The sequence below is a fragment of the Mandrillus leucophaeus genome, unplaced genomic scaffold (genome assembly GCF_000951045.1).
Source record: "Mandrillus leucophaeus isolate KB7577 unplaced genomic scaffold, Mleu.le_1.0 Scaffold835, whole genome shotgun sequence".
Lineage (NCBI taxonomy): Eukaryota > Metazoa > Chordata > Mammalia > Primates > Cercopithecidae > Mandrillus > Mandrillus leucophaeus.
The window spans coordinates 33,029-51,854 of record NW_012109086.1 but is presented as its reverse complement, the minus strand read 5'-3'; the positions used below and the strand labels follow the sequence as shown (position 1 = coordinate 51,854).

The 18,826-nt window shown below is 37.2% G+C and overlaps 1 protein-coding gene across 5 annotated transcripts in view; it reads right to left on the bottom strand.

Moving 5' to 3' along the window:
* Positions 1–130: 130 nt before the first annotated feature.
* Positions 131–18,826, bottom strand: part of ZBTB44 (zinc finger and BTB domain containing 44) — a 33,280-nt gene continuing 14,584 nt past the window's right edge. Inside the window, exons 2-7 of one of the 5 annotated variants that reach the window (XM_011968263.1) lie at positions 14,827–14,911; positions 12,029–12,192; positions 10,055–10,355; positions 7,159–7,276; positions 6,306–6,380; positions 131–4,712 (exon numbers count right to left, since the gene is read on the bottom strand). In XM_011968263.1, the coding sequence (XP_011823653.1) occupies positions 6,354–6,380; positions 7,159–7,276; positions 10,055–10,355; positions 12,029–12,192; positions 14,827–14,911 (695 nt within the window). In that variant the 3' untranslated portion in view covers positions 131–4,712; positions 6,306–6,353. Of the gene's footprint in view, positions 7,277–10,054; positions 10,356–12,028; positions 12,193–14,826; positions 14,912–18,826 lie in introns of all 5 variants that reach the window. The other 4 variants (XM_011968262.1, XM_011968265.1, XM_011968261.1 and 1 more) reach the window with 4 other exon arrangements.

Genomic DNA, 18,826 nt, shown 5'->3' with positions numbered 1-18,826 from the left:
CTAAAAATATGTAGGGACAATGTATCGCTGTCATATGGGATTTAGTAAACAATCTAGTTGGGTTAAGAATGTAGCCTTGGCTGGTGCAGTGATCCTGTCTCTTATACACATCTAGATGTGTATAAGAGACAGATATATATATGTAGTCACCAAGAACTATGGTTCCTGTAAAATACTAATAGCCAGATACTAGTATATAAAATGTGAAGTTCTGACATTGTATACATTTTTTGGAAATAAAACAAAATCCAAAACAATTTCTGTTATTGTCAAAAGTCAAACATGCCAAGTAATTTAGCTATGGCCAGTGTCACCAAGTAAAGCCATACTTGAATGAGATGACGACTGGATACAAAGCTGGTGAACTGGGGACTGGCACAGTTAAGAGTTGTACTAATTCTAGGAAAGGGGTAGAAGACATAAAAACACCCATCTATGTAATTTAATTCACATTTTCTCCCCTGCATCACTTTCCCTTGAGAGTTTCACAAAATGCCAGTGCCCAGAAAGAATCATAATGCTATAACTGGCAGGGTAAAAAAGTACCCCCACCTCGACTTCCTTGCTGCAGGGCTATAGGCAAATATTAAAGCATGCATCAGCTACACAAAGCCATCAGTCACCCAGCTGGAAGACCATGTGTACAGTTTCTGCCTAGGCTGGCTGCACTAGGAAGTACTCCAGTTTTTAAATGGAGCCAGATTTATGTTAGCCCTGTAAAATATTGAGCTACTGTAGCAGCAAATATGAAATTACAGAACAAAAACAACATTTTATTTAAAAATTTGTTACATCAAAATTTTTTTCCTTCAAACCTGTGTCCTTTAACCAAACAACAGCTTCTTCTATCACTTAATTCTGGTCTATTACCTCAATCTGACTTTCTCATTATGCTTCTCTGGAAAAAAGACACTTCTATATCCTGGAGATTAAATTTACTCTTAAAAATGGAAATACAGGAATTTTAAAGTAAAAAAAAAAGTCTGTTGTAAAAGTTCTTTCACAAATATATATATTTAAATATTAAAATAGGCTACCTAGGATTTTTATAAAATGGCTTTTGAAAAGATAGTAGAGGCACAAAGAAGCCATATACTATCCTCCAAGTTGGACATAAGGTGCCACAAGGGTGCCCTACAAAGAGGCAGGCAATCTCTATCTGATGCAACAGGAGGCACCAGTAACAACAGAAACATTAAATATATTATTGGGAACTTGGACCAAAACCAAATTTTACTCTATTAGGGACTGTTGCTTTTTTAAAAAATACCTTGAGATATAAGCATTAGAAGTCATCACTTTGTACAAGGAAGAAAATGAATAAAGTTTATGATCTTACTCCTTCCAAACACCTGATGTCATTCATTTCAGGTACCTGAAAGATGAAAAGCAGTGCAACTTTCAAAACTTTAATGGACTACTCTCAGTATGAGAGACTTCACATAGCATCTGTCAACTTGAAAATTAAATTGGTAACTGAAATAAAAAATCTCCTAGAGAAAACACACATAACCTAATCCTAGAAAAGGCTCTCTTTAGAAAGCAGGTGTTTCTAAGAACTGCAGGAAAGGCTTCCCATCTTGAACAAAGCTTCCACTAATACCAAGGGAAACAACGTGTAAAGGAGAGACGACAGGGCTCCCTTAAAGCAGGAAGATTTCTCCTTCCTCAGCAGGTGATGTACTTTGGTAACCTCAACATTCATTTATGGGATGATTTTTAATCTGTTTTATTGAATAATGAAATCTAAATACGGCTAGATTGGCATTTGGGAAAACAAGGGCAATTTAATAAAAGTCTTGACACTGGAGCTCCTCAACCCACTAGGCACCCATTTTATCAGTGCGTCGTCACAGCTGTGCCCGGGACCTTACGCTTACTCAGCAAAATCAGTCAACTTAAAAGAGAAAGGAAACAATAAAAGAATTTGACTTTATAAACCAGATACTTTGAACAAAAATTAAAAATTTTAAAGTTAAAAAAATTTTTGTTTTTAATCCATAGTCTTTAAGTTCTTTGTAAACTATTATGCGCATAGAAACCTTGGTATTAGTTGGAACCGGCCTGGGTCTTATACAGTGGAGGTTTACTTAAGTAAAAGTAGCATGAACACTTTAAAGGCAATCTCGATTTTTCAGATACTGCCAAACCGAGATACCAATAACATCTGAAATCTTTGCAGAGACTATTTATAAAAACATGGAACTGTTTTTATTTTTCTGTCATAAAAATATAATCATGACAGAGTGGAAATGTCTAGTATTAGTTTAGTAAAAAGTTAAAAAAAAAAGTATGACTACTGATGGTAGTGGTACTACCAGTCTTCATCCCATAATTGACATAGGCTTAACCTCCCATAAATATTACAACATCTCAACTTATCGATCATCTAAAATGAGACACCCAGAGAGCAACTGTTCCTTAGTTGGGCCTGGGACTGAATCAATTCCACTTCATTGTTTAATCTGAACCATTATTGCTTTTGGCTAATTCATCTTGCCGAGGACTTTCCAAATAAAAATACTCTGTCACCATACTCTGTCAAGCAAAAACGACACTGAAAGGTAAAAATGGGTATAGGCAAAATAAGGAACGACTTAATTTAAATGTTCATGATTTGAGTTTAAAGCCTGTGGGAGTGTGCTTAATATTCCTCACAGACGTGTTTGCCACCATAGAGCTTCCTTGTTACCCCAGTTTTGTTTCGCTGCTTCAGAAAAGAAAATTTAGCTTTTATACATTCATCTCTCAATAACTTTCAAAATCTAAATATATTACAAATAAAGCATCTTACATCAATAACTTACAGTGAAAACTACATTTATTTATTACCTTTTGGCAACTTTGGGTCTGTTTCTTCTAACTGTAAACTTCACACTAGTTTTCTGTTTTTCCCAGTTAGTATTAATATTCAGAAAATTTTTAATTCTCATTCACTTGGATGTATATTTCAGAATTACAACTTCATACTTTGCAGATGAGTGAAACAAAGTACCATATGAAAGTTTCTAATTCTTTTGTTCATCAATTCCACAAATCTCAAACTTCTTTCAGCTAAAATATTAAAATTTTAGGATTCATTCAAGTAATAAGAATAATTCTCTGTGTGTTACAGAATTGCCACTACATTATACAGTAATGTATTTTTCAAGGACTATTAAAGCTAAAAGGGACTAAAACATAATCTGAGAATCTTCAAGATAAAAATGGATAAAATAGGTAACTGGCCTCTATTTAGATTAAGAGAATAAAAGAAGAAATAAAGAAATATTTAATATAGCTTCCAAAGGCTCCCAAGGGAACCATTTATAAACTGGGAGAGTCTCCTGAACTAGCCTTAGTTAGAAGGTAACTGAGTTACCAATAATTATGGACTTTAGATGTGTTAACTAGTCTATTTCATTTGGTAAAGTATTTTAACAAGATGAAAGGTTTTTCTTTTTGCTAGTTATTAATAACAAAGGGCATGTCTCATAACAAGGGGCCTAATTACTGTAAGCCAGAATGGTTGCTGAAATGTCAAAATGTAAGATTGAATGAAGCTATTTAAATATTTTAGTATATTTTGTCTTACTGAAATTGAGAACTTAAAAAAACCGGCAATGTAACTAAATGCATAATTACTTGAAATAAAAAAATTACTTGAAATTCAAATTGAGAAAAATCCACTTAAATATATTTGTGGGTGATAATCTCCATCTGCATCCATTTATATAAAACTTAAAATACCAAAAAATAAAGACCAATATTAATCCCTTTGTTTCTGAATTAGATGAAATCACTGACATGCTAGATGCTTCCACTATGAGAATATACCCTTTAAACATGAGAAGAACAACTGCAGGAGATTTAACATCCATTATCATGGGTGAACATCTTTTTGTTTACTTCTAAAGTACATCACACCTATTTGGTAGTTAAAAAACTGAAAATAAAAGCTTTTCTTGTATAAAATGTTTGGTTTTAAAAAGGCAATTTATTCTGCATTCTGAAATTTAAGCCCTTTAGATACCACAAAGTTACCCTCCTGGCTTTAAGAAAGATAGCTACATTTAAGTACTCTAAACTGGAATATTTATGTTTAGTTATACTGGTAACTTCTAATGAATGGGATAATATAACTGGCTATCTCTTTGCAATATTTTCAATATGTCCTGGTAAAAATTATGCATCTAGGCATCCCTAAGATGAATTTGAAATAAATCTAAATACTACTATATATACAATTATCCCTTGCAAATCTGTTTCCTAAAACAGATCCATAAACAGATCCAATATCCTTGAAGCACATGTATCAAGAAAAATGTACCCTCACTGAAATAGAAAAAGGCCTTTGTTTGTATCATTTTATGGTAAATTCTGGTTAGTTACTGGTATTGATAAGATCTGGGCAGCAGATAACTAACCAGATATGAATTTTCACAGTATATTCAGATTTCCCATAAAACTTGGCAATTTGTAATTACCAGTGAAAATCTAAAGTTTCTACTTGGGAAGGAATACCCAGTGATGGGTAATCCTTCATTCTGAGAACACAGAATATCTTAGAGCTACCAAAACTGTGCTTGGATCTCTTAATGTGAAGTTTTCAGGGTCAGGGATGTACTAAAAAACACTTTTAACCAATAAATCTGCAAACCATTCTTACACATTTCTTTATTCTTATTTCTTTCCTCTTGCTCTTTCAAAAACAAAAAAAAAACCTCTTGGAACTAACGGTAACAATGATTCCTGGTGATAATTTTACCTATTCTTGTCAATACAGATTTTAGAATTAATTTTGAGATTTATCTATTGGTAGGCCTAACAGTTTTTAAAGACCACAACGTGACATTAAAATTCCTGACCTCTCCAGTGGAGACACAGCATTACTATATGAAGTATTCTAGTCTGCTGCAGAAAGCAATTCAACCCTATCAGTGAAGAAGCATAAACAGTGGCAGCCTATCATAACCTGTGTATGCTGGTTCTCCTGAAGAGAACACACCTCTGTTTGGGAGCACATGGGTAAAAACAGTTCATGAGTGAGGTAAAGAACTGAAAACAAGTTAAGGACTGCAGAATATAGGCAGAGACAGAGAATCCTAACCTAAAACAGTTCTAAGGAATTTAATTTACTTTTCCTTTCTTCACATGTTTTTGGGGAAAAAATTACAGAATTAGCCAATCTAAAAAATTGAAACAAATCACTATAATTAAAAATATATACATTTAGTATGGTCTAGCACCTGAACAAAATTCAGATCCTGTGTTCTGACTAAAGAACTGTATTTTCTGTCTCTTTTCTAATCAAATCAGGTGCTCTCATAATTATTAAACTTTGGGTATCTACACAGAAACTCATTCCAAAGTTCACTGTTCATGGACTTACAAATATTTAGAATTAGTATTAGAGACGCTTTAATGGCACCAGATGAAAAGTATACCCGTCTAGAGGATCATATAAATTTCAACTCCAGACCAGAAAAGTTTCACACTTTCAGCAGCAGAAATGGTAATATTCATTAGTTTAAGGTTTTCAGTTTCTCATTAGTCTTAACAATTTTCTTTTTTCTCCCAGATTTATAAGTCATAGATGAAAATCTTACAGTCTATATTCATCTTTTACATTGTTGCCTACATTGTGTAAAAACGATAGTAACTGTTTTTAATAACTTTGCAATGTCTAAAAATATGTAGGGACAATGTATCGCTGTCATATGGGATTTAGTAAACAATCTAGTTGGGTTAAGAATGTAGCCTTGGCTGGTGCAGTGATCCCGGCGGTTTGGGAGGCCAGAGGAGGAGAATCACTTGGCCGAGGAGTTCAAGACCAGCCTGGGCACCATAGTGAAACCTTGTCTCCACAAAAAATAAAAACGAAGTCAGCCAGGTGTGGTGGGGCATGCCTATAATCCTAGATACTCAAGAAGCTGAGACAGAATGGCCTGAGCCCAGGAGTTCGAAGCTGCAGTGAGCTATGACTTAGCCACTATACTGCGGCCTGGGCAACAGATGCCATCCTCTTAAAAAAAAAAAAAAAAAAAAGATGTAGCCTCAACCGAGAATTCTTCATGTCCAAAAGAGCACAATGAAAACATCCCCAACAATACATAAACCTATACATAAAATACAGAATATCTCCAATATTTTTACTTTATATGGCAGCACGCCAATATATGCAAGAGACCATATTGACCGGGCAAGGGGAAAACTGATTCGGGCAACGACATGGTCAGGCATTAACATTCAGAGACCAGGTAAACAGCAATTTTAATCAGAAAAGCAATATAAGAAGAATTCCTACGAAGCTGAGATTTACATACTTCATTCTCCGTTCCTGGTCATTTCATCCACAGCTTGACTGTTGTCAATCATGGTTCTTTGCCTTTGGAGTGGTACTATAAAGGTACAGAGAATGCCCATCTCAGTACCAAACTTTCACCATGAAAAATCACAACAGAAATGACAAAGCTTAAAATAAAAAAAGTGTGCCAGATTTCAGAAGTATTTACCCTAATAATTTTTAAGAAAGCTTACCATAAATACTTCCAAAAACAACAGGCTTTACAAAATATTATACAATGTCCTGTGTACAGCCGTTAAGTATCTACTCAGGCCATTTGACAAGCTGTTTAGTAATTAGTTTCTCATGTACCCTCTCAACTCAGGAAGGTCAATAATCATCAGATTTCCTCTCTAGCTAATGGTCTGTTGTTAGCCTACTTTTAACAATGGAAGAAGAAACTGGTATAAGTTTTAAGTCAACCAGATCTCCTTAAGTCTCATAGTTTCTGTTTCAACATCATGTTATTGTGTACTTACAGAAGCAATCTCTCAGTTATGAAAAATAAAATCAGTTTCAGGGCTCAGCAAGTGAAAAGGGAAATGCTTTCCCAATCTCTCCCTCCCTCCCACCCGGCTTTTTTTGTTTAAAAAATTAAATTAAATTTAAATGTACAAGACCAAGCACAGGCACTTTCCAAAAAACAAAACTGAAGCCAAATCACAAAATTACTCAATAGTTATAGAAGACAGCTCTGATTTTGGGGGGTCATCTCTGGTTGCCTCAGCACAAGCACTGGTCTTTGGCTGCTCTGGCACTTCTTCCTCTTTTTCTGCCAGCCCACCAAGAGACCCCAAGGGAAAAGTGCTTTCACAATTCTGGGTTGAGGAGACCTGTGAAATTACAGGCATTTGAACAGAGGAGTTGCTTTCAAAACCGTGTTCTCCAAGATCATATTGAACAAGGGTCTCTTCTTGTTCCTGGTTTAAGTAGTCCGGTACTAGGAAATCACTAGATAAGAGGCAAAGGATGAAATATGGAATTAATTTTCAAGCCAGTAATAGATAAGCAACAATAAAAAGCTCTGATTTATACAACAAAATTGGGACTTTTCATTTCACTAATTGTTTGGTGAAGATTAAAACTCAGGAACTTTCCACTTACAAACTTTGCTAAACATGAACCAAAACATCCATTAAAACCAAAATGTATCAATCTTCCCTACCACCAATACATCAGGTTATCACTTTCATTATAACTTTGGACACCTTAACAGCCTTTCTTGTTCTATGCAGAGGAGTTTCTATATACAAAACAAATGTAGCATGCTCACTTAAACAAAGATCATCTGAGTAATGCTTAACTTTTCTTGATTATACATTGAGTAAGAGATATATAAACCTAGCTTTGTATTACTAAACTTGACATGGGTTAGTTAAGAAACTAAGTCCTTATGCATAAATGACCTGATACAAAATCTACTATAAAGTTGGGAAATGTACAAAGTAATTTATGTGTATCCTGCTATTACATTTGGTATATGAAAATACTAATAAATTATCTTTGAATCAGAATGTGGAAATGAATGCCTTGAGATTGGTTGTTAATCCTCAAAAAGTAATTACTGGTCCCCACAGGAAACACGGACAGTAAAATATACTAAAACAGTGGCTAATTTCCTTAAGTGTTGAGATCAGAAAACATTAAATTTCTTTATACTTTTCTGTATTTCCTAAATTTTCAACTTATAAGCATTTTTTGGTAATTGAAACTAAGTATGTGAAATAAGTCTTATCTTAGAGGCTTTATTTAGATCTTTATTACTGAACTAAAAATTTCATTATACCAGAATTGTCAATAATATATGTAATTAGACTTGATAAAGTTATAATTTTACTGTTCAGTATTAATAAAAAATTAAAATCTGCTCATCTGCAAAGCAATTGAGAATGCCCTATGTTGTGTCTTCTAAAAAGTCTTCAGGTGTTAGAGAAGAAGAGTGGAGAATGCAGGGCTCTGCACAGGGAAGATAAAGATAACATGAGTAGTTAACAGTAACACTATTTTAGTCCTGAACAAACTGTGTTTAATATGATATGTATAATCTAAGGTTTAGTGATATGGCAACCACACATTCAGAATTAGAGATGACTGCATTAAACAAAATGAATGTCTGGTTGAGGGGAAAAATAAAATCTATGCAGGAATAATTTGGAATTTGTTTAAAAATAAGGTTTTAAGTCAGGCATGGTGGCCCACACTTGTAGTCCCAGCAGGAAATTGCTTGACCCCAGGAGTTTGAGACTGTACTGCGCTACGATTGTGTCTATGAATAGCCACTGCACTTCAGCCTGGGCAACACTGCAAGACCCCATCTATTCAATTAAAAAATAAAAAGGTTTTAAAAATAAAGGTGACTTAAAATGTAAAGATTTGGGCTGGGCATGGTGGCTCACGCCTGTAATCCCACAGCACTTTGGGAGGCCAAGGCAGGCAGATCACTTCAGGTCAGGGGTTCAAGATCAGACTGGCCAACATGATGAAACCCCATCTCTACTAAAAATACAAATATTAGCTGAGTGTAATGGTGGGCACCTGTAATCCCACCTACTCAGGAGGCTGAGGTTGCAGTAAGTCAAAATTGTGCCACTGCATTCCAGCCTGGGTGACAGAGTAAGACTCTGTCTCCAAAAAAAAAAAAAAAAAAAGATTTGTAAAAATTTCATTTAATTAGAAACTAAGGATTCCTGCAGAAGTACAATTCTTATAAACAATTTAAAACAACAGTTTTATATCTAGAGGAGGCCTTAGAAACCATCATTTAAAGCTTACATTTTATCTTTCTCTAAGTTTCAAGCTTTTTCATCTGTAAAGTGACACGTTTAATCAACAGCAGTTAGTGGCAGAGCTAGAACTAGAACCTGATTTCCTTGGATGCCCTACAAATCAGAAAGGTAATTCTATTATATATTATTATTAAAATAATAGAGCTCTAAACTGAATGAAAATAGGAATGACTTCATGATCTAAACCATCACACCCATTATAGTTGCTACTGAAAATTTTTCTTACTGGCCAATGGATATTCCTTTATATAGAATTTTTTTAAATAGAGAGAAGTGGTCAAGAATTTTATTAACATCCAGAGTCTGAAGTAATCCACTACCACTAACTATCATCTGACATGGTAAAATTTCCAATAAGGCCAGGCGCAGTGGCTCACGCCTGTAATCCCAGCACTCTGGGAGGTCAAGGCAGGAGAATCACAAGGTCAGGAGATCGAGACTGTCCCGGCTAACACAGTGAAACCCCGTCTCCACTAAAAATACAAAAAAAATTAGCCAGGCATGGTGGCGGGCACCTGTAGTCCCAGCTACTTGGGAGGCTGAGGCAGCAGAATGGCATGAACCTGGGAGGCGGAGCTTGCAGTGAGCTGAGATCGCGCCACTGCACTCCAGCCTGGGAGACAGGGCGAGACCCCACCTCAAAAAAAAAAAAAAAAGATTTCCGATAAGATCTATTTAAGGTCCATTACGGAATTACTTAAACCTTCTATTATTTAAAAAATATCTCAAGAGGACAAGTAGTCTACTTGTGCAGGAAGATATTTTTAATACCAACTATAAAATGTTTATAATTTTATATGCTTAGAAGACTCAGCAAAATTTTATCAGATCAGGGACTGACTAGCTGGCAACCTAATGTAAAAACATAGAAGGCTGCCCTAAAAGCAGGAAAAGAGAGTTTAGAAAGCAGTTTTCCTGGTTGGGTTTTTGTTGTGCACCTCACCTGCTCTGGAAGTAGTTTGCTAGCTCTGATGCTTCATGGTTCAGACTCCTCAGGTGCACGATTAAATTTCCAGAGTTGGTGAACATGGCGCCACATGTTTTGCACTCGTAAATCCGAGGCTTGCGGATAATGTGCCGGGAAACCCTCATGTGGTGTTTATATTCCCCGAAGGAAGTGAAAGTGGCACTACATATCTGGCACCGGAAACAGCGTTTACCTTCATGCTTTAGGCGATGCATCTTTAGCGAGTAAGCCCTGGTGAACTTTTTCCCACAGCGGTCACACTGAAATGGTTTAATTCCTATAAATAAAGCAAAACAAAATATCTAAAAACAAAAATAAACTGAAAAGTCATAAACCCTACAAATTTCTGAACTATATTTCTGTAGCAATAGATCATCTGAAAAGACAAAAATTACCAGTAAAAACATACTCTAATTCAGTATCTCAGAAAATGTGCAGAATATGTGAAAAGTCATGGCCGGGCGCGGTGGCTCAAGCCTGTAATCCCAGCACTTTGAGACGCCGAGACGGGCGGATCATGAGGTCAGGAGATCCAGACCATCCTGGCTAACACGGTGAAATCTCGTCTCTACTAAAAAAAATACAAAAAACTAGCTGGGCGAGGTGGCGGACACCTGTAGTCCCAGCTACTCGGGAGGCTGAGGCAGGAGAATGGCGTGAACCCGGGAGGTAGAGCTTGCAGTGAGCTGAGATCCAGCCACTGCACTCCAGCCTGGGCGACAGAGCCAGACTCCGTCTCAAAAAAAAAAAAAAAAAAAAAAAAAGAATATGTGAAAAGTCACAAGTGCTTAAAAAGGAAAAGAAAAAGGCAGTAGGGGAGGCAAATTAGGTAATGTCTACTGAAGTTGATTTTTGAATACTTTTCTAAATCATCTACTTTACTAACTTCAAAACACAATTTAACTACAGTATATAGACAGAACCCAAATCCCCATGTAACACCATGTATTATTTCATTTCATTAGAAAGGCTTATATTGAAAAGATGTGAAAATCATCAGTACCTACTCTCTGTTCCCTATCTCACAGAGAAATGAGAAGAAGAAAGAACAATTTTAACATCTCTGAATGTAATGAGCACGACAGAACCATCATTTGATAAAATGGGTTTTCCTGGGTAATACTGATAGAAATAAATGAGTTATAAAGTGTACTAATAGTCTCCTCAAATGCATTATCACAGTGTTTTGGGGAAAAAAATTTAAAACCTTTCAAAACACAATCTGCTGACTGAACAAAGTCACAGAGAGCTGGTGCTAGGACAGGGACTGTAAGACCTATCTACAGAAGGGGAAAGTGAGCTAGTAACTCACGCAGCTGAAACAGCAGCAGAGATCTCTTACTCATCAGAGGTCAGTGTTTTATCCACAAGAATCCTGTTGCCTTCATGTGATTACTGAACTAAAGTTTCAAATCCCTTCTATACATTTATCCAAAATATCTCTTATGTTTTAAAAAAATACAAACTACAAAGCTGACTCATCAGGGCACACGGAGATTTAGGACTGTAGAACTGAAAGTAAATTGCAAGAAAATATTACATTTTTAAACACACTTTTATTTGGGAATAATTTCAAACTTACAGAGATGTTATAAGAAGAACAGCACAAAGAACACCCATACAGACCCTTTTAACCCTATTTGCTTTACCATCTGTGGTTGTGCTTATCTATCTCACCTCTATGTGCACACCTAATATGTCTCTTTATTTACAAAGTACTCACTCCATATCACCTTATGTTCTTTTAATCAGAATACTTAACACTGATGGCAAACAGCTTTCTGACACTGCACCATTTTGGCAATAAACCTTAGCTAATCTGTTTTCATTTGACTTCTCAGTTTTTTTTAAAACTCAGAAACCCCTGTTTTCTATTTTAACTGGGATTCCAAAATAAAATCTTTATTTTTAGAGTGTTCACTTATGCAACAACAGGGAAGGTGACATTACCTGAGTGGATGAGCATGTGCTGCTTTAGGTTCTGAATACGGGTGAAACGCACCCCGCAGGTTGGACACTGAAAAGGTCTGTCAGGACCATTTGGACTTGGTCGTTCTGTACTGCTGGTAGAAGGAGCAATGTAGAGTTGGTAGGGATACTGAACATTTTCCAATCTAAAAAAAACAGACCAAAGAAGGCAACCAGGCTCTGATTTTTAAACTGAATAAACACTGCTACAGGTCAATTTTAAATGAAAAAAGATAAAACATTTAAAGACTTTTTCAAACAGTTTAACTGTTAGATTTCAAGTTTCACTAACAATATGAAAAACAATGTTACTGTCCAGAATGCCTTTTTTCTTTTTTTTGAGATGGAGTCTCCCTCTGTCACCCAGGCTGGATTGGAGTACAGTGGCGTGATTTCAGCTCACTGAAACCTCCGCCTCCCGGGTTCAAGTGATTCTCCAGCCTCAGTTTCCCAAGTAGCTGGGATGACAGGCGCCTGCCACCACGCCCGACTAATTTTTGTATTTTAGTAGAGATGGGGTCTCACCATATTGACCAGGCTGGTCTCGAACTCCTGACCTCAGGTGATCTGCCTGCCTTGGCGTCCCAAAGTGCTAGGATCACGGGCATGAGCCACCGCACCCAGCCCAGAATGACATACAACCACAGAACATATCATCAACTATTTTACCTTTGATGTCCTTAATCTCGCCAATTCTTTCCTTCTAACCACTTCTTAAATTTAGGCCTTCATTAATACAAGCCTGAATTAATAACTCTCTCCATTTAGCTCCACACTCCTCTAATCCATCCCTCTCACTGTATCATAGCGATCTGATCAAATCAGTCCCCTGTCTAAAATTCTGCAATGGCTGTTATATTCAGAATAAAATCAAACCCCTTTGCAAGGCATACATGATTCCTCATGATCTGAGCTCTCTGTACCTTTCTGGCCTCATTTTTTGTCATACTCCCCAAACATATCCTATACCAACTGCCTACTCATTTTACGAAATGTAGCTAGGAAGCCACATGCTCCTCAGGGAAGCCGTCTTTGATTTTTCAGTGGTTGCGGTAGGCATCCTCCCATGCAGGGCAACAGAGCTTTGCAGATCACTTATGGTAATCTGTTTGTCTATCTTCAATCCTTATACTTCCTCCAAAATTGACTGAGCTCCTTGAGGCAAGGGGCTGCATATCTTATCTCTATATTACTACCATGCAGAACAGTATCTAACACAGAACAAACAACCTGATTAATACTTGAAATTAAGGAGTCTAGGCACACTGCTGTTTGTTTATGCTTTCATTAATCCACAAATGATTCCGGTTGATAACCTCCCCTACCAGGCTTAGCTATTCGAGAAAAATAAACCTAATTTGAGTCCCTTGAATCTTTCCAGTTTTCAACAAATACAGTTTTTAAGATTGTCCTGGACCTTCTCTGAGGAAGAATGCAATCGTTCAGTGGAGTCTACATTCAGTGGGTGAGACACAGATAATAAATAATCAAGGAAATTATCAGAGCAGAGAATTAAATTAGAAGGATCTAATAGTGACTGGGTGCTGCTTGAGACTGGTGGTCAGGAAAAGCCTCCTTGAGAACTGATATCAAGACAGTGCTCTGAAGGTCAAGAATCTGGAGCCAACACTGCGAAAACTGAGAGAGCAAGCTTTTCAGGCAAAGGTGCTAAAGTGACAGAACGGCCCAAAGGCAGGAACAAATATGGAGTACTACAGGAACTGTGAAAAGTCTATGAGGCTAGAATGCAGTGTAACAGGGAGACTAGTCTGAAAGGAGTTAGGCAGAAGTCATATCATGCAGGGCTTTAGAAGGCATAGCAAGGCCTATAGATTTTAGGTATGAATAAAGAATGTTAAGAATCTATAGCTTAAAACAGTGATATAATCTGACTAATTAAAAAAGAAAAGATGATTTTGGCTGCTACGTGGAAAATGGATTCGAACTGGGGAAGAATTGCAATCAGAGGCTAGTTTGAAGGCTATTGCAGTAGTCAAGGCAAAAGATGGTGGGTGACTTAAGAGTAGGGTGGCTACCGTACAGATTGGAAAAGTAGACAAGGATATGTTTTATAGGCAGAGTTAACAGGACTCATTTAAGGATTAACTTCGCAAGGAGGGAGATGAAGAGTGGTAAGGAAAAAAGATTAAGAATAATCCTCAGAGATTTTGCTTGAGAAATTAGGGGATAATGATGCTGCTCACTGTAATGGGAGAAAGGCTGGAGAATCAGGATTCAGACATGGAGTCAGAAATCAAGAGTTCTGTCTTGGCCTTATTAAATGTGAAATGCCCTTTGTACGTTTATGTGGAAATATCAAGCAGGGAGGGAGTTATGGGTATACAGATCAGACTTTGGCAGACGTTTTTCGCAGCAGTCCATACAGCACACATTCTGACTTTGCACACCATACAGTCTGTTTCAACCACTCAACTCTGCCATCCACAAACAATATGTCAACAAATGAGTGTGGTTGTGTTCCAATAATACTTGATTTACAAATAAAGGTGGTGGGCTGGAATTGGCCTGCGGTTCATAGTTTGCCAACACTTGATACAGATATGATTTAAAGCAACGGGACTAGGTAGTTTTGGAAACGTTGGGGGAAAAAAAGCCTTGTACAGGTGCTCTAATTTATAATGTGATGATGCTACTTCATTACTCTGAAAAGTATACTGAAGTGAAGTTGTAATACACTTCTACAACTCTGAGATGAAATGTTTGAATTTGGAGTTGTAAACACAACCCCTACGAGGTAACAAAATGCTGTCAGTACTGACCGGTCGTCGTCATCTGGAGGAGCGGCAGTGCTAGACGAGCTTTGAAGTGTAGGCAACCCCTCCGAAACGCCTTCATCTACTGAGCCTGGGAACAAGAGAAAGACGACAGCTGTAATTCTTCGGTGTGAACAAGCCAAGACTGTCACTGAAAGCTATATTATATCTAAGCCTCTGACATATATTATCTAGTGGTCATATCCTGAATTATTAATCCAAAGTAGTGTTCTATGTTTTTAAATGTTTGTGATTTAAAAAAATCACATGGAAGATAATAGTCTTATATTATTTAAGTTCTTTTAGAAATACTTCTTTGACACATTTCAGCAAGTAAGCAGGGCAATTCAAAAGCAAACAAAAATCCACATAAAACTGAATAATTAACCATTTAAGGAAACACTGAAATTTTTATTTTTTAAAACTTAAGACATACAACTTGTGGTGCAACTTTTACAGAATTTAAGATACAGTGAACACCCGGGCAACCTCCACACGCAAGCCACACGCAAGCACTGCCAGCATCCTGGAAGTCCACATTCATCCTTCCCTGATCATAAATCCCTCCCTTCTCCAAAAGCTTCTTATAGTTGTCATTTTCCTCCTCCCATTCCCTCACTTTTAAAAGTAATTTTATCTTGAATACAAGTATCCATAAAGTAGGTGTTCGTTCTTGCTGAACACAGCTTTGGTTGGACTAGGGCTGCTTCTCCCTACGGTGGCAGAGTTTAGTAGCTTTTGGTTGTGACAGAGACTATGTGGCAGTTAAGTCGGAAATAGTTCTCATCTTGCCTTTAAAGGAAAGTTTGCCAAGGCTTGCCATAACCAATACTTTTTAGTGTTGTCTGTTTTATATAAACTGGGTCATACTATATATATTGTCTTGCTTCTTTCCTCCAACATAGTGGACTCATCGTTGTTACATGTAACCAAAATTTATTTTCATTGTTTATAATATTCACCATTTTCCATTTTACTCTTGATGGACAGATTTTTGGCTATTAAGAACAATGTTGCTATGAATATCCTTAATGCACATAAGCATGCTTTTCTCCACGGTACAGACTTAGGAAAGGAAGTGGTATATATGTAGGAATGGAATTGTCAGGTCACTGAATACATTTATCTTCAACCTTATTAGAAAATACTAAACTCAGGCCGGGCGCAGTGGCTCACGCCTGTAATCCCAGCACTTTAGGAGGCCAAGGCAGACGGATCACAAGGTCAAGAGATCGAGACCATCCTGGCTAACCCGGTGAAACCCCGTCTCTACTAAAAATACAAAAAATTAGCTGGGCATGGTGGCGGGTGCCTGTAGTCCCAGTTGCTGGGGAGGCTGAGGCAGGAGAATGGTGTGAACCTGGGAGGCGGAGCTTGCAGTGAGCTGAGATAGCGCCACTGCACCCTAGCCTGGGCGACAGAGCGAGACTCTGTCTCCAAAAAAAAAAAAAAAGAAAAGAAAAAAGAAAATACTAAACTCTTTCCAGAGTAACTATACTAAATTCACATCACTGCTAGCATATCAAAGTTATGTTGTTCTATATCCTTACCAACACTTAATATTGCTGGATTTTTAAGTTATTACCACTGGTTTTCACCAATCTAGTGTGTTACAATATTTCATTGTGGTTTGAATTGCATTTCCATTTCCCTTATTACTACTGAGGTGAATCTAGTTTCACGTATTTATTGAATCTCCCTTCCTCCCTCTTTTGTGAAATGCCGGAGTTGTCTGCCTTTTTAAAAAGAGTTCTTTTCACAATTTGTATATAAGCCCTTGGTCAGTGATACATACTACAAATCTTACCCCGCCCCATGGCTTTTTTTTTTTTTCTTACCCTTTCTAAAGGCTGCTTCTGATGACCAAAAGTTTAACATTTTAATTTTTTTCTCATTGTTATGGCTTTTTGGTTCTTTTTGAGACGGAGTCTCACTCTGTTGCCCAGGCTGGAGTGCAGTGGCGCGACGTTGGCTCACTGCAAGCTCTGCCTCCCAGGTTCACGCCGTTCTCCTGCCTCAGCCTCCCGAGTAGCTGGGACTACAGGCGGCTGCCACCACACCCAGCTAATTTTTTGTATTTTTAGTAAAGATGGGGTTTCACCGTGTTAGCCAGGATGGTCTCCATCTCCTGACCTCGTGATCCACCCACTTCAGCATTCCAAAGTGCTGGGATTACAGGTGTGAGCCATGGTGCCCAGCCTTTGGTCTTGTTTTTAAAAAAACATTTCCCTATGTGAAATTATCTTATGAAAAAAATTCATGTTTTGCCTTACGCTTTTTCTTTAACCCATCTGGAGTTGACTTTGTGACTGAACATGTCACGAAAGGTCTGCCCTCTGCTCTGCAGTGCCACCTCTGTCGTATGTCATGTATACATAAATATATAGGTCTGTTTTTGGGTTTTATACTAGTTCCATCTGCTTATCTGTCCCTTGTATTAATGCCAATCTTTAGTTACCGTAGCTTTATAATAGATCTTGCTATCAAGTAGAGAAAATCCTCCGACCTTGTTCATTTGCTTTCTGAACATTCTGGCTATTTTTTTGCCTTCTGCATTCCTATATATATTTGAGAATCAGCTTGTTGAATATAAGTGGAAATAAATCTTCCATTTCTCCCCTTCTATTCGTTTAGAAGTTACACATATTTTCCTATTTCTTTTTACTGGTTGCCTTAGAAATTAGAGATATACTTCGTTTTTCAAAGTCTAAAGTTTACTTTACTTCCTTCTGGATAATACAAAGATCCTAGAAGCTTTAACTCCATTTTCCACCACTTCTGTCCTGCCATTTACAAATTGTCTGATATTTTATTTCTTTGTTCTGATTTAAGCCCCACAGACATTATCATATATACATGTTCTCATATTTACCTCCTTTGCTGTTCATTCTTGCAAATGAATCCTCCCATCCATGCTCACTTTACTTCTGCCAAAAGTCTATTCTTTAGAACTTTTTTGGCAATGACTTGCTGATGATCAATTCTTTTTGTTTGAAAATATATTTCATTTATATATTTTCAAAGGTAATTATATTTCATTTATATATTTTTCAAATATAATTCATTCTTGAAATATATTTTTACTCTGTGTAGAAATCTAGACTGTGAGCTAGGCACGGGAGCTCACGCCTGTAATCCCAGCACTTTGGGAGGCCAAGGTGGGCGGATCACGAAGTCAGGAGATGGAGACCATCCTGGCTAACATGGTGAAACCCCGTCTCTACTAAAAATACAAAAAAATTAGCCGGGCGTGGTGGCAGGCGCCTGTGGTCCCAGCTACTCGGGAGGCTGAGGCAGGAGAATGGCGTGAACCCGGGAGGCGGAGCTGGCAGTGAGCCGAGATTGTGCCACTGCACTCTAGCCTGAGTGACAGAGCTAGACTCCATCTCAAAAAAAAAAAAAAAAAAAAAAAAGAAATCTAGACTGGGAGTTATTTTCTTTCAGTATACTGAGGATATCATCCCACTGGCTTCTGGTGGTATTAAAAAGTCATATTCTTTTGAAGGTAATGTCTTTAAAATTTTTTTTTCCCCCCTGAATTTTCTCTACAATGTGTCTAGGTCTGTGTTTCTTTTCACTACTCCTGTTTGGGACTGATGTCTTTCACCAAATCTGGAAAATTCTCAGCCATTCTCTCCTCTCTCTTTAGAGCTTCCATCAAACCTACATTTGTTGTTTTCCACACCCTTCTCCACTTTGCTACTGCAGTTTCCACCACTGTGTCTCTCTCTGTGTAGCAGTGAAGTAACTTCTTCTAGTTTATCTTTTAATTTCCTAATTCTCTCTTCTGTTGAGTGCAATGTGCTGCCAAAATGTTCACGGAGATTTTAATTTTGGTTATCATTTTTCTTTTCTAAAAGTCCCATTTGGTACTCCTTAAATCTGCTATGCCACTTTTTACAGTTTACTGTTCTCTGCAATCATTGTTTGTGTTTATTTTGTTAAATACAGTAAGCTTATTTATTTTATATCTGTGCTTGAAAACTATGCCAATTGGCTATGTTAA